Consider the following 16,770-nt stretch of genomic DNA (forward strand, 5'->3'; position numbering starts at 1 on the left):
TTCAATATTATCGATGAAAAAGTCATTAAACTTCTTCGCAAGTTCATTGAGGATGCTTTGGAGGTACTGACAGCAACTTGACTGTCTCCTATCAGAATTTTGTGACCAGTGTCACATGACTTTACCTTTTTACCTTATCAGAGAAACAGTCGGTTCGGAGTTTATTTACGGTAGCACAGTCATGGGATGCTGAGATGCCTTGTATGAAAGAATATATATACGTCAATAGAGCGTTGTTCCATAAAAAGAAACTGTCTTCCGCATCGGAGCTGGTTTTTGCACAGACACTGAAATGAATTGCATAATGGTCTTGTGGCATATTACCAGTATTGTCAGAAAGACCTAGTATGCTGCCGAATTTCAAGATACAGTTTGAAATGTTTGTAAAAATTTCATTTCGTGGTCGAACTATAATTGTGATGATTTCAGGCAGTACTTGTAAATTATTCAATTGGACTCACTCCATTGACTTAACTATAAGCTATTTACCCCCCCCCCTCTTGTACTGTATGTTGAAATATCTACCTGTTTTATTGTAAATAAATGCAAGTATGCGAGCGTAGCAATGCGAGCGTACAATAGCCAAGAAAAAAAAAAGAATGGATATTCAAAATGAAAAAGTGCCGAAAAGTGGGATGCGCCCATCGCACCCCAACGGGTTAAGTGGCAGGGGCCAGTTTCGCATTTGGCCCGGGTACGTTTTTTAAATAAAATAGACATGTACTTTACAGGCATATATATTCAACTGGTTATTTATGATGTTTATAGAACTAAGGATTCCTGCGTACGAGTGATTATTGTGTAAAATAAATATGTGCTTGTATCGATTTTCCTAGCTCCATGTAGACGGCCGGGTCTAAAACTTTACCTGAGGTAACGGAAGTCAGACGAATTGGAAACGGTCATCCATCCATCCAGCTTCAGCTCAAATTTGCGGAAAAAGTAAACGGTTATGAGATCAGTTTCTTCCCACCATTATTTTCGTCTGGCCACATGCTTTAAAAATATGTGTGCGTTACAGGTCAGTCATTTGCAGATAATACGGTACAGGCCGCGCAAGGTGTGCATTTTGGGCCATTTTTGTCTCAAAATTTAGTGTCCTGAAACCTGCGTTTTTCTCGTTTCCATCACAGAATCAACAAAATCGGCAGGCTGAAAATGTCAAATAATGAAGTGCTATGTCTATGTCTATGCAAGACATTCGCTCAAAAATTGCCTTGAATTTGTCAAAATTGGATTTTTAATGATTTTTTTCGCACTGGTATCAGCGCAGAGTTGTGGAATTTTCAAATTTACCATGATCAACAATTAGGTAAAATTTGTCGTCTTATCGGTAAAATTATCCCCCTTGAAATCAACTGGCAGTGCGATATCGATTTTTATCTGGTTGATATTTTCCAATAGAAACAAAGAAGGAAAAAAAGTTCGAACAAATATTGTTTTAATTAGAATGAACACACAATATTTATTATCCTATTGAAGTGTTCGTCATTCATTTCTCTTTACAAAGATATAAAAATTATTTATCTAAAATGAAGAATTAATGCTTCCCTTGGCGATTAAAAAACATCACTATCAGTCTCTGTTTACGGCATATAGTTACTGAATAAAATAAGCAAAAACCTGTGATACGTATCTTATTCTTTTCCCTGTAGCCACTTTATTCAAATATTGAGAATATTTATTATCCTATTGACAGTGTCCCTTGCCCCCATAACGTCTTTGTGTGGGCGTCCCTTGTAGGAAGAAAAAACTGATCCAAACATGAAACTAGAGCTACGTTGAAAAGTGTAGATCTATAAAAAAAAAGATAGTTGACCACATTTGCTTAAATTACATCATAGTCTTTGCACTTAATACCTTATATTTAACCGTCATGCATGTATCATTTAATTTCGGGATTCCCAATTCTATTTTTATCAATTGCGGAAGATTTTCACTACTACTGTTGAAAAGGCGCCATTATTGAATTTGAAAAACTGTCTTTAATCAGGTAAGAATTTCAATAGCTGATTGGTGATGCTAAATCATTTTAGTTTTTATCATTTATGAGCGACAAGTATATTTCTATGTTTAATACCTACTGATGTAGTCCTGTTCTTGCCTGAACAGTCCAGGACGCTCAAAAATTATATCGAAAGTTGCAGACCTTGTGTTTAACATTGACAAACGGATTTCGCGACTGGTTGAACTGGATCTCGGACGTTTAGTTTTTGATGGCAGACGCTGAGATAAGAGACATATTGTTGTAACAATAAAATGTTATGCATTTTATTTATTTCAGAAGTGTGGTTAACGATTTGCAACTGTGAGACTTTGAATGTCACTGAGGTGAGTATTTTAATAATTATAATGGTGAAAGTGCTTGCTTTAAAGATAATCCAATATATAGATATATAGCAGGCCCGGATCCATTTGTCTGAGAAGTGGCCTATACACATCAAAGTTGCACCAAACTAGATTTCTGTTCTGGCAAAGAAATAATATTTTCTCAACATTTAGACCACCCAAAACGCACCAGAGGCAAACATTTCATACCTATATTTCAAAATTTTCCAAGGGGAGAGCATCTTAATTGACCCCACTAAAATGAGGTGAATACCCCTCCAGTACCTCAAAATTTAGATAAAAATGCACCAGAGTCCACCATTTCGTACCTGTATTTCAAAATTTCCCAGGGGGAGAGCCCACTGACCCCCACCCCCTAAAAAAGACAGATATCCCATCCCAAACATTAAAATTTATAACAAAAATACACAAGAGGCCTCCATTTCACACCTGTATTTCAAAATGTTCCCAGGGGGGGGACCCCTGACACCCCCCCCCCCCCTAAAATGATAGGGATATCCCCTCACACATAATAAACAGATTTAGAACCAAAAAAAGTCACTAGATCCCTGCATTTCATACCTGTGTTTCAAATTTTCTAGGAGGAGAGCCCCCTAAAATGAGGGGACTACCCCTCCAGTACTTCAAAAATTGCTCCACAGGCCAACATTTCATACATGTACATAAAAAACTTCCCCCCAAATACGAACAGAGGCCCCTCTCTCGGCGCTATGCACCCCACCGATGACGCCTTTGTGCTAAACTGGTGCCATCCCCCAATAAAATATTTCTGGACCCGGGCCTACATAGTACTAGATATCAATCAATAACACATAATATACATCTTTCCTGCATTTACCTGTACACCTGTATGATGCAACATTATATGAAGAATGAAGTAACTGTATGGTAAAAATCTTAGAGATAAGTCATTTCACTGCAATGTCAAATGTCAAAGTAGATACTGAAGAGATTAAATGAAGACTTAATTAAGTATATTTGGTCTTAAATTTTATATTTAAGCAACCAAAGTTAATTTGTTTATTGTTTTTCATAATTTCAAATTTTAGGTACTATCTCAACAATATATTCCTCGCCATAACTGTACCATACCAGGTATTGAAATAACCATAAAGAAAATTTAAAAGGACATGACAAAACAGATAATGCATTGAATTTGAGTAATACTTTGAAATTATATATATCGGATTTTGATTGTCTTGCTGGAGAGGCCTAATTATTTGTGAATAAGTATTGATGATGTTCAAACTGTCGGCCTATTAATACAATGGAATGGAAGAATGAAGTAGTCTGAGTCGTTGGCAGAAAATTATGGGATGCTTTGATGAAGATGGGATCTTTAGATTTAGTTCATATGGTACATTTTCTTCTTTTGCTCAGAACAGAAATTCACAACTTGTTGAAGTGTTTGATGTAATTCATTTCCTTTATCTATGAAGGAAATTGCATAAAGTCTGTTCCTTTTAAGAAGGGTGTTCTATAAAACTGTATCACAGATTTTTAATAAATAAATAATTCTTGAATCATATCATCATTTGGGAAAAGAAAAAGATTCCCACAAATAAATGATTTGTCTGTAACTCTTTTTTTTCTGGCAATTGAGGGAAAATTTGTGATACACTTCGGTAGGTTTTGGGACTCGTACTTCGCACAATAGCTTAGCTCATTTGAAGTACTGATCAATGAGAGAGTTGAATCTGTTTGAAGATAACAATACAGTTTTACATATTTTAATATCTTATGATGCATTATACAATTATCGACTTTTTTATTCATAGGTTGATATCAAGTTTATCAACCCGAAAAGAGTTATATTCACCGAGCCGAAGGCGAGGTGAATATAACCTTTTGAGGGTTGATATTGGTTTTCCAAGCACCTACTTCGATCTATTTTTATTTTCATACTATTTATAACCGAAGATAAATTGATATGATATGTACTCATTACTTTTCGAACCGTTTTCAGCCAATCAGAGGAACAATAGAATTCAGTCATGTAATAAAAAATGTTATTAAAATAGTACCATGGTATAGTTCCAAGTTTCACTTTCATTTTGGTATGTTACACATCATGTTGTTTTTTTTTCAAAAATGTGGAGAAAAATGTTAAGGCAGGTCACCCCTCCACCCCTTTTTGTCCTAAAGCGAAACGTGTTTATATACATAAATAAATTAATGATAAAAGGAAGCAAAACTTACAAATCAGAAACATTTAACGTGGAGCTTTTTACATGAAAAAATGAAAGGAAAACCATGCAGTATTCCTAGAGCAAAAAGTGAAACTTGGTGACACGACTAACATAACCTTTTAATAGAAAAGAAAAAGGTTGTAAGGATGTAACGATATACCAACAAATGGTACCTGCTAAGAAGGTAGAAGTGCCCCACTAACAAGCAACATAAGAGTTAAATGTACCTGAAATATTATATATTAAAACGGCAATAAAATTAAAAAAAGACTTAATGCCCTAAGGGTATTGATGTCGAGCCAGTTATTTGTTGACGATGATCTGATAAACAAACACAACATATGATTTTAAAGAAGTGCATATGTTTCAATCACCGTGCCATTGAAGCAAATATTTGTGGTTATTCCAAGACTGATTGACCATTTTGGAAGTTGCTGTCCAGTCAGGATTAGATATGACCGTTGAACCCCAGGTGTGAGTGTTATCTAAGAGGTTATGTTTGAATGTTGGTTTTCAACGCGTCAAAATGTATATACTTACCTCCTTGGCACTTTGCACCATAGGGCTGTAATATGATTTTGATAGATGTATTTTAATTTCAATTACAAACAATAGGTTTTAATTGTAGTTTATGATTTATTGAGCATCGAATTAAATTGTTACCTGGAAAAGACCCTGAAGTCTTACTCTAAATTACACCGACTCAAACATCTCAACATGCCATCTTATTGAGGCAAACATAACTGCCGACTACACAAATATTGCTCCATGCATACATCAGAGTTACAGAAAATAAAGCAGTCACATTGAGTGGCACTTGCCTTTAAAGTGTGACATTGCTTTTTAAAGGTAGAGAACTGTGTTTGTGTGCATCTCATGAAGACAAACAATTTGGACAGCAAGATATTTCTTCAGATTGTATCCAAATTTTCAAAATTTAAAGCTTTGCATTTATAGTAATCCAGCAACAATGAAGCTGAACTAGTTTTAGCTGTATAAACTACATGTATTTACATGCAGTTAAAATCTAAAATGTACATTTTTTTCGTGTTTTAAGTTTGAGATGGACAAAACCCAAGCCACAGATGATTCGCTCATAAAAGATAAACATTGTGACACGAAAAATAGTGTTTTCTGCAAGAAGAGGCCAAACGATGCTATCACAAAATCAGACGATGCAGATTTTGATCGCCGGTGCAAGAGAAATCCAATTCAACAGATCGGAAAAAACACAGTTTCGGAGAATGGTAACACTGAACCATCAAATGTTACTCTAGGTGAAGAAGATAGAGTGATGAAACGATATGAGAAACACCTTTCCAATGACGACCGGAATGGTAAACATGAACAAAATTCAAAAAGTAGTCATATTTCTTGCGATGATAAAGATGTATCCAACCCGGAATATACAGGTAACAGAAATTCGGACCAAGATAACTTTGCTTCACTAAGTGCTACTTTTGGCAAAGATTACAAAATAAAAGAAAGAGATGAGAAACAAATATCCAATGCCGACGATAATGACAAACTTGAAGACTATTTAGAAAATATATACATAAGGGAATGTAAATTTTCTTGTGATGATGAAGATGTGCTGTTTATAGAGTCTGGTGTCAAAGAGTTTGTAGATAGAATTGTACGCATGAGGTTTTCAAAACTAAAATGCCGACGGACATATTGCAATGTAAAGCACAACGATCCTGAATTATTAACGGTTGGAAGTTATTACGAGCACACAAAAAATAAATTTCCAAATGAATTTGATTATATCTATGTTTATGGAACGGTAGAAGACTTGCCAGAAGCTAGTGTGTTTGATCATACGTTTTGCGATGATTTAGTAGACATGGACACCACACAAATAGAAAACGGATCACTATCACTATCATTTCATGGTTTTCTAGGATGTCAAGGTCCAGCAGAAACGTACAGGTTTTGCTTTAAGAAAGGTGATGTTGAAGAGACAATAACTGTGGACATTTCGACTGCTTTGCGCTACATTTATACAACTGAAATACATGAACATCAAAATATTGTACAAGAAAGTAAAGTGTTCCGTCCAGAGTTTTACAAAGCCATTTTAGATACAAAGAGTTTCCTTCTGTTGGACTTTGGGAACGAAAGGAGTATTAATAGCCATAAAACTTTGCCATTGAAAGTTTGTGTAACAGAAACTGAGCTAACATTTTTCAAACATAATTTATCTGAGAAACACAAGAAGGTGTACAAGATACTAAAATATCTGATAAATGGTAACTTTGGTAGTAACCTACTCCGAGGCATTAATACTTTTTTCAGCATTTGTATATCCTCTTATAGCATAAAAACAGCGGTGCTTTATCACCACTTTAAATGTAAAAATGAAAGTTCAACAGTTTCAGACTGTGTGCTGGAGATACTGAAAGACCTTCATTACACAATAAGCACAAGTCGGGTTGACTGTTTTGGAATGTCCCCAGCTTTAATTGGCGCAATGCCTGAAACATTGATCCAGTTTTCTGTTTCACGCGTTGAAACTATTTTATTAGTTTTTGTCGATTTTCCAGGAGTATGTTCAGAAAATCGTGTGAGGTATACTACCAGAACAAATACGACACCTCTTGTCAGCGCTTCTGAAAGAGACATTACAAGTATCAGTAACGTGTTTTGTCTATTTATCGAAAGATTAAAAGCCTTAAAATGTCCATTAAACTTCAGAAAATGTAATCATGTGGAAAACGATTCATTTCTTGAAATGCTACTGAAATGTCCGGCAATATATAACTTGGCAGAGCCCTCGTTTACTAAGATCTCCGATTATGTGGAAGAGTGTATAAAAAATAAAAAGCCTATTGTGGAAAATAAGTATTTATATAAATGGTTGAAAACGAAAAAGATAGATAACTGTTCTTGGTGTAATTACTCATCTTCGTCATTAAATGGTTTATGTCTGGAAGCATTAGTAGGCAACAATTCGGTTCGGGTAATAAATGCAGAAGCTGTCGTGTGTACGGACCCTCCTTAAGGATTTTTTATCTACCCAATATACAAAACGTTTTCACCTATTTAAAACACAGTAATCGCGGAAACTCAAAAACGTTCCATTGTCATATTTCAAAAGGTAGAAGTGTTATTTTCTTTAAGTTATGACTACCTATTGTTTGCAGTGATTATATTCTAAATGTTTCACTAAATTTCTTTATTGTCGTCAGCGCGTGCATTTTAGTAATTAGCACGTGCTTTCATTTGTGAACTAATTATGGTTGAGTTTGTCTGGAAAATGTTTTATAATACGCAAGCAATTAAAATTGTACATGCCATATTGGTTATTAATTCCCTTCCTTTTTCAATCTATATGGACAATCAAGTCGGCTTGTAATATATAAAGCATATAATAAAAAAATGTTAGTTAAATAAATTAATAGAAAAAATGTGGATGGATTAAGTTTGTCGCTGACACTGAATTTTGTTAGTTGTCAGTATTGTATAGATACGTATTGTACAGATACACTCAACATATAATGCATGCATTAGATGTTGATTTTTTTTGTTAAAATTTTTACTGTTTACGAAATAAAGTATTTTAGAATTTAATTACGTTGTGTTTATGTTTGTTCAGATTTAGCGTCTTTTCAACAATTTTTTATAGTGCTGCCTCACTGGAATATCATGCTGTAGACACGTGCCATGATGCCCATCCAGTCATATTATACTGACAACTAGACTGGTCACATTCCTCAAATTTGCCAATCAATGTCTCTTCTCTTATTTTATGTTAAATTACTTCCCTTCATAGTTATAATATGGTTACCTTTTCCTGCTGCCGAATGATAATACAGCAAGATGAGCAATCTATAATTGAAAGATCTCCGACTTGGAAATAAAAGTATATAAAAAAACTCATTTAGAGACTAGTAGCTACTCTAAACAGGAAACAATCTATAATTAAAAGATCTCTAATTAGGAAATACAAGTATATAAAAAACTTAATATCAGACTAGTAAGCTAGTCTAACTGAAACCGGACTGACCAGTCCTAGCACTATCCTCTTCATGCTTGCACCATTTTAACGTCTTCGGTATGACGCGGTCAGGGATCGAACCCACGACCTCCCGTACTCGAGGCGGACGCTCTTCTACTTGGCTACCGGGATGGTCTTAATGACGTTGTATATAAGTGGACTTTTCTCCATAATTCAGCGGTACCATAATGGTAGTAAAGAGTCCCAGTCCGCATAGAGTTGTTCTATCAAAGTGGTGCTAATATTTACACTCAGTTCCAAAAGAAAGTGTGCACTTAGTTTTCTGTTATTTTTTCTCGATTATTTTCATGAAAACATAATGTTTGGTACCAAAATTTAAATCAGTTCGTAAACAAATTGGTGTGCATTTTAGATTTTGAGTTATACCAGAGAGTTAGTGTATGCAAAAATGAAACAAAAACGTCGGGGAACTTGTTGAAATATTTAAACTTAAAAAGTGCTCACTTTCTTTTAGAACTGAGTATATATAAGTTTGTCTATAGAAGGCCAGTGCGCCTTGCTAATTGCCAATTGCTAATACCAAATATTAATGCCAAATGCCAAAAACCTTATGCAAAATGTCTTGAAAACGAAATGACCGACACATGTTACATAACTAATTGCCAGATCTAAACAACAACTATTTTATTGATAAATGCCAATTACTTAATGCAAAAATGCCAAGTACTTAATACTAAATGCTATGGACGACCGGTGTGTCATGCTTTTTGCCAAATGCTTTATGCTTAACTACGCTGTTGCGTGTTTGAAAGGAATTTCTTTTTATCTAGACGGTAAAAAACAGTCACTGTATGCCGACTTTTTGATCTGAACTCGTATAAGATTTATGTCCGTAAAGGGCGTAGATGAAATAAAAATACATACCGAAGTGTCTTTATCGATCAGTCTTCATGTATATAATGTCATTTAATGTCGAACCCCTCGTGTCATGCATGTATAAATCCATTGGGATTGGGGTGGTGACCTGTGACTTCCTAATTATATACAGTGCAACCTCTGTAGAGCAATCTCTTTTGGGAGATACAAATACTGACTGTTATGTAGAGGTTGTTGTTCTGGAGAGGTAAATTTGATAGTATATTTCAGCTTAGGGAAATTCTGATGATGTTATAGCGAGGTTTTTGAGCAGAGAGTGCTGCTCTACAGCGATTGAACTGTAATGCATATTGAATGCTTCAGAATTGTTTACATGTAAGTAATCCGTGTTGGTTTTACAGACATACTCTCATAAAATACATAGTTAGAAACCGAAAGTATACACAGGGCCCCTAGTATGTCACGCACCATATTAACTTCAGTCGATTCCCTATGGACTTTTCCTGAGGACTTCAAAAAGTCGACAATGTTAGACAGGAGAGGACTATAGGTTTACCTTTGTCCATCTGTCCGTGTGTCTGTCTGTCTGTCTGTTCATCCGCCAAATCTTCCAATACCCGCTTTTCTTTTCATATTTTGACAGCTTGTTAATTGTAGTTTGCGATGATATATCCGTTTCAATGGGTTCATGTTTGTACATGTACATTTTTATGCAATGTTCCCTTCATGGTATTTTCACAAGTATCTTTTTATGTTTTTATGTCGTTTTTTTTTAATTTCTCATTTTAAATACATGTTTATGTTACTTTTATTCACAGTTCATTTCACTACATTATAAATTTCATACATATAAATTACAACTAGCTAAATTCATCATTCAGTTTCGTTCGCGGTGTCGGTACTGCTGTCATCGGAGTCATATAAATCTTATAAACAATTAAAGATGAAAAATAAAAATGTTCTCCCTAATGGACTCGAACCAGCGATTTCCGGCATTTGAGTCATGTGCTGTAACCACTGGGCCACAGATACGAACGACGAGTACGTGTTTCACTTTCAATACTCTTAACCAAAATTTCTTTCCGTAAAACATACGGATTGCACCGAAGTTGGGCCAAATATTATAATATCGAATGCACAGAGCGTGTAATGTATGCATATTTGACAGGTTAAAAAAATAGCACAATACATATAGACATTTTCTTCGTAACCTTATGCAGAAAATGATACTAACAAACCATATGTATTTATCCCAGGTTTATTAAATCATTCAGGTAGTAATTTGCACGAGATTATCGTGCATATAAGGTTTATATACTCCAAATATTGGTTTTCTATTCATTCGAAGTCTTCGTATTGTGTTAAACGTTACGTACATATAGATAAATGGCTGAATCGGAGGAATTATTAGAAGAAAGAGCACGTGGTCGGACATTTTCAAATAATACTAACACTGTGAATTCTGATGGCTCTAGAGATGATAGAGATATTGAACAATTTCAGTTTATGAGATCTTATTTCGACCAGCAGTTTAAATCATTGAAACGTGAGTTACGAGAAGAAGTACTCCCAACTTCGTCGTCCACGCTCAAAAGATTCAAGGACGTTACTTATTCGAAGGAATTTCGTTACTCTGGCAACAAAAAGCTATTTAACTTTAATTTAGAAGTCATTGAAGGACTTGACGAAATAAAGGACTTAGTCAGTCGTGGAGAACAGTTGAAATCCTTAGAAGTCGTGAGTTCTGTTAGCAAGAAAGTTGCCCATAGGAATAAATTGATTAGAATTGCCGACAAGTCCGCCGGAGGGTGGGACACTGTAAACGAATACGAATCGGACGACCTGGCAAGTGACAGCGACGATGATAAACGACTCAAACGAGCGGAGAGTAGAGCACTCGCCAAACAGAAAACTCGCCGACAGGGCAGAAAACCGGTTTCTACGGCGAGTCCTACTCCCGCCGGCTTTAGCGGGAATTACTCTCCTGTTGTTCCTTTCGGTACACAAGCTTCAGACCCGAACAACGCTTTGCCCTTTTTTCGTGGCTTCAAGAGATCCAACAATAAAATCGTTCAATGCTTCGCCTGCGGCGGATGGAGACACACTAGACCAGAATGTCCACTTCAATACACAGGCCCAGGAACTGCCTTTAATTCCGTTTCCGGAGTCTCCGGCAACCAGTGGCACAGACAGCAACAGCTATTGCAGCAACAATCCCTACAGCAGCAACCGCCCCAGTTTGTGTCATTCAAGACAGATAATGAACAGAAGTCTGCCTCAAAATAATGAGTTTAAAGATTGGTATTTGAGCCGTGCCATGACAAAACCAACATAGTGGCTTTGCGACCAGCATGGATCCAGACCAGCCTGCGCATCCGCGCAGTCTGGTCAGGCTCCATGCTGTTCGCTTTTAAAGCCTATTGGAATTGGAGAAACTGTTAGCGAACAACATGGAGCCTGACCAGACTGCGCGGATGCGCAGGCTGGTCTGGATCCATGCTGGTCGCAAAGCCACTATGTTGGTTTTCTCTTGGCACGGCTCATTTGTTTATTGACTTATTTTGCACAGATACGGAGATTAATTTAGAAAACATTTTATTTCAGAGTAGATACTTTGAATACCAGAAAATACGTTTTCATGATGCTCATTCTGTAAGCAATTCTACTTTTGTTAAAGGTTGTTAACATGATCACGCTGAATTTTGGGAAAAAACACTAAAGGTGCCCAGTTATGTTTTAGACGTTATAAAGAATGGGTATAAAATTCCATTCCTTCAGATTCCGAATAGTTATTTCATGAAAAACAATAAATCGGCAATGTGTCATTCTGATTTTGTCACTGAGGCTATAAAAGATTTAGTCACTTCCGGTGCGGTATTGGAAGTTCCATTTGTACCTTACATTGTAAGTCCTTTGTCAGTAGCAGTTAACAGTGTTGGAAAAAAAAGACTTATTTTAGACTTAAATACTTTGAATAGATATATTTGGAAAGATCATTTCAAATGTGAGGACTGGAAAGTTGCTCAAGAACTTTTGATTGAGAAAGGGTTTATGTTTAAGTTTGATATTACTTCAGCATATCATCACATTGACATTTCGCCCTCTCAGTATAGTTTTCTGGGTTTTTCATGGATTGAAAATAATGTTCAAAAATACTATGTTTTCACAGTCCTCCCGTTCGGTTTATCAACTTCCCCTTTTATTTTTACAAAATGCCTTAGGTGCCTTGTAAAATACATTAGGGAAAATGGTGTCAGGCTTGTGCTGTTTTTAGATGATGGATGGGGTGTTAACAAAACGCACGACCTTGCGTTCAGGGATGCAGAGTTTGTAAAGTCAGTTCTGGTACAGGCAGGTTTTCTAATAAATATTAAAAAGTCAGTGCTTGTACCTACTCAAATACTTGAATAGCTGGGTTTAATCTGGAATTTATTAGAAAGTTTTCTCAGTATTCCAGAGAGACGCTTACACAGCGCCTTTGATTTATTAAAGTCTTACAAAGTCAAATTGCCTTTTTTGTCCGCCAGGGAAATTGCTAGCTTTACAGGAAAGGTAGTTTCCATGATGCCAGTTCTTAGAAACATTTGCAGATTAATGACTAAGAATTTACATAGGGCTATTGAGTATAGGAAAAATTGGGATGCTGCGATAGATATTTCAAAAATTGCAGGCTGTTATGAAGAATTACTGTTCTGGGAAAACCACCTTTGTAAGAATCCTGTAAAACATTGATTTTGTTTAAAACTAACCCGGAGGTTCTCACTATATTTTCTGATGCTAGCAACTTTGCCTGTGGCGCCTTCATTGAAAGCCATAAGGATCAAGTTTTGCATAAAAATTGGTCTTTCGCAGAACAAAAAGAGAGTTCTACTTGGAGAGAACTGACTTGTATATATTTTGCTCTGCAGAGTTTTCTGCCCTTGTTAAGGGGGAAACTTGTACATTGGTGTACGGACAACCAGAATTATGTACGTATTGTAGAAGGGGGGGGGGGGGAGTGTTAAGTCTAGTTTACATAAAACCGCCCTTCAGATTTTCAGTTTATGTGTTAAAGAAAATATTTCTTCAGACATTGAGTGGGTTCCAAGAAAACAAAACGAGATTGCAGATTCTATCAGCAAATGTTTTGATATAGATGATTGGGGTGTTTCAGATGAATTTTTCTCATTTATGGATTCTCTCTGGGAACTCTACACAGTGGATAGGTTCGCTAAGCACTACAATAACAAGATAGCTATGTTCAATTCTAGATTCTGGGTTCCAAATAGTGGAAAAGTAGACGCTTTTTCCTGTTCTTTGAAGGGAGAAAATGATTGGTTAGTGCCACCTGTTAGTCTAGTTCCACGTGTAATCAACCACTTGGTGAAGTGCGAAGCTAAAGGCACTTTAATCGTTCCAAACTGGCCGTCGGCACCTTTCTGGCCTATGATATTTGGAGAAAGTAGCATCCAAAAGTCTTTTATTTTGGATATTCTGCTTTTCTCAGCAGGGCTGAACATTTTTATTCAGCATTCCAACAAGAGAACGATTTTTGGGCGAGATTTTTGTAGTAAGGTTTTGGGTATTAGATTTGACTGTGAAAGTTAAATTTGTAGTAAAGGGGGGGGGGGGGGGGGTCGCAGTTAGGTGTCTGCGCAAAATGTTTTTTGATTTTCTCTATATTTTATGACAATATACCTACATGTATTAAGTTTCATTCAAAAGTGTTACTGTTATCAGTTTTGACTTACTTTTATAGAAATTCACATTTAAAGTGGGTGGGGTAATTTGACATGTAACCAGCCAGGAACACAATCTCCGCCGCGTTTTTAAAAATGGTTTAAACTTTTTATCTGGAACTTTCGTGATGAAATAAGTATGCAATGGACATTAACACAACATGTGGCGTTTTAAATTGTCTTGAATACTTTTTTCAACACGGAGCCACAAAGTGGCCTAATCAAATTTACTGATTTTCAATGGACGAACTTCACCAAAAATCTAAAACATTTTTTATTAGTTGAGATATTTAGGTGTTATTTTTAGCCGATATTGTAAGCTAAATAAACATTAAAATGACAATATATCAGTACACTCTGATTAATACTGGAAGAGTGGTACACTCTCAAACTAGGGAAAAGTGGGTGGGGTAAATAAACATGCGAAGCTAAACATTCGAAGCAACACAACTATAGGAATAATAATTTTGCAGTTCAAGAAATGGCCTCAGATTATCTACTTCTATCTAAATTATGCCCGTATGAGTGGTTGGGGCATATAGATTTGGTCTTGTCCGTGCATCCGTGTGTCTGAGCGTCCGTCCGTCGCCCGAAGTTCTTGACGCATCTAGCTCAAAAAGTATTTGATATAAATTGATGAAAAATTGCATGAGTTTTTATCGTGATATGTACTTGCGTATTAGTACCTTTTATTTTTTGTCTGGCTCCGCCCCTTCTTTCCAGAATTATGGCCCCTGACATAGTCAAAAACACATATTTTCACCTTGTGACACGCCTAGTTCAGAAAGTATTTGATAAAGAATGTGTCTGTAGGACACATGGTGTGCCCCCACTGGTACATTTGTCACAAATAAGGGGCAGTAATTCAATGATTCATGTTTGCAGTTTTAAGGGGATATACCCTCAACAAACATTTTATACAAAGGATTCATCATTCTAGGCCATATACCTCTTGAACTATGAGCATCACAAACAAAACATCCACTATTTTGGATATTTTAAGGGCAATAACTCTGTAATAAGCGCTAAGGTTCTCAAGAAGAGTGCCAAGTGTGCAAGGTCACATCATAATCAAGACTCATGCAGTGCTTCATGAATTTACACCAAACTTTCTGAGCTAGGCACGTCATTAGGTAAAATGTGCATTTTGAACCATTTCAGAGGCCATAACTCTGGAAATAGGAGCCAGACGACAAATAGGAGGTTCACAAGTTCATATCATGATAAAGACTCATGCATGGTTTCATCAATTTATATGTAATACTTTCTGAGCTAGGCGCACAACAAGGTGAAAATGTGCATTTTTGACTATTTCAGGGGCCATAACTCTAGAAATAGGAGGCGGAGTCAGGCGAAAAATAGGAGATGCTCAAGTTCATATCACAATAATGATTCATGCAAGGTTTCATCAATTTATGTGAAATACTTTTAGCGCTATCCACATCACAACGTGAAAATGTGCATTTTTGACTATTTCAGGGGCCAAAACTGTGGAAAAAGAATGTAGAGACCGTAGAAAAATAAAAGGTGTGCAAGTTCATATCATGGTTAAGATTCATGCAAGGTTTCATTAATCTATATCAAATACTATCTGAGCTAGGCGTGTCACAATGTGAAAATATGTGTTTTTGACTATGTCAGGGGCCATAATTCTGGAAAGAAGGGGCGGAGCCAGACAAAAAATAAAAGGTACGCAAGTACATATCACGATAAAAACTCATGCAATTTTTCATCAATTTATATCAAATACTTTTTGAGCTAGGTGCGTCAAGAACTTCGGGCGACGGACGGACGCTCAGACACACGGATGCACGGACAAGACCAAATCTATATGCCCCGCCACTCATACGGGCATAATTAAGATAGAAGTAGATAATCTGAGGCCATTTCTTGAACTGCAAAATTATTATTCCTATAGTTGTGTTGCTTCGAATGTTTAGCTTCGCATGTTTATTTACCCCACCCACTTTTCCCTAGTTTGAGAGTGTACCACTCTTCCAATATTAATCAAAGTGTACTGATATATTGTCATTTTAATGTTTATTAAGCTTACAATATCTGCTGAAGATAACACCTAAATATCTCAACTAATAAAAAATGTTTTAGATTTTTGGTGAAGTTCGTCCATTGAAAATCAGTAAATTTGATTAGGCCACTTTGTGGCTCTGTGTTGAAAAAAGTATTCAAGACAATTTTAAACGAAACATGTTGTGTAAATGTCCATTGCATACTTATTTTATCACGAAAGTTCCAGGTAAAAAGTTTGAACCATTTTTAAAAACGCGGCGGAGATTGTGTTCCTGGCTGGTTACATGTCAAATTACCCCACCCACTTTAAATGTGAATTTCTATAAAAGTAAGTCAAAACTGATAACAGTAACACTTGTGGATGAAACTTAATACATGTAGGTATATTGTCATAAAATATAGAGAAAATCAAAAAACATTTTGCGCAGACACCTAACTGCGACCCCCCCTTTAAAGTTCTGATACAGTAGAGCAATTAAGCTATCAAAAGTCTCTTGTCGGAAGTGTATTCATTTTTTTTCCGCCCGGCTGATTTACATCTGGTCATTTACAAACGTCACGTGATTTTTACTACGAGTTCATTTTATCAATGGATTGTATTTCAGTTGATAATGTATCATAATGCTAGACACGGGGAATAATCATTTTA

The 16,770-nt window shown here is 36.1% G+C and overlaps 1 protein-coding gene across 1 annotated transcript; it reads left to right on the top strand.

Moving 5' to 3' along the window:
• The first annotated feature begins 1,952 nt into the window (after nucleotides 1-1,952).
• LOC128555196 (uncharacterized) lies at nucleotides 1,953-8,105 on the top strand. Its single transcript, XM_053536807.1, has 3 exons — nucleotides 1,953-1,993; nucleotides 2,285-2,331; nucleotides 5,596-8,105. The coding sequence occupies exon 3, from the start codon at nucleotides 5,602-5,604 to the stop codon at nucleotides 7,540-7,542; it is 1,941 nt and encodes a 646-aa protein (XP_053392782.1). The 5' UTR covers nucleotides 1,953-1,993; nucleotides 2,285-2,331; nucleotides 5,596-5,601; the 3' UTR covers nucleotides 7,543-8,105.
• Nucleotides 8,106-16,770: the final 8,665 nt, after the last annotated feature.

This window comes from Mercenaria mercenaria, chromosome 1, assembly GCF_021730395.1.
Source record: "Mercenaria mercenaria strain notata chromosome 1, MADL_Memer_1, whole genome shotgun sequence".
Classification (NCBI taxonomy): Eukaryota; Metazoa; Mollusca; class Bivalvia; order Venerida; family Veneridae; genus Mercenaria; species Mercenaria mercenaria.

Excerpts from the sequence above, each read along its gene's own strand:
- LOC128555196 (XM_053536807.1), top strand. The coding sequence starts at position 5,602 with ATGGACAAAACCCAAGCCACAGATGATTCGCTCATAAAAGATAAACAT.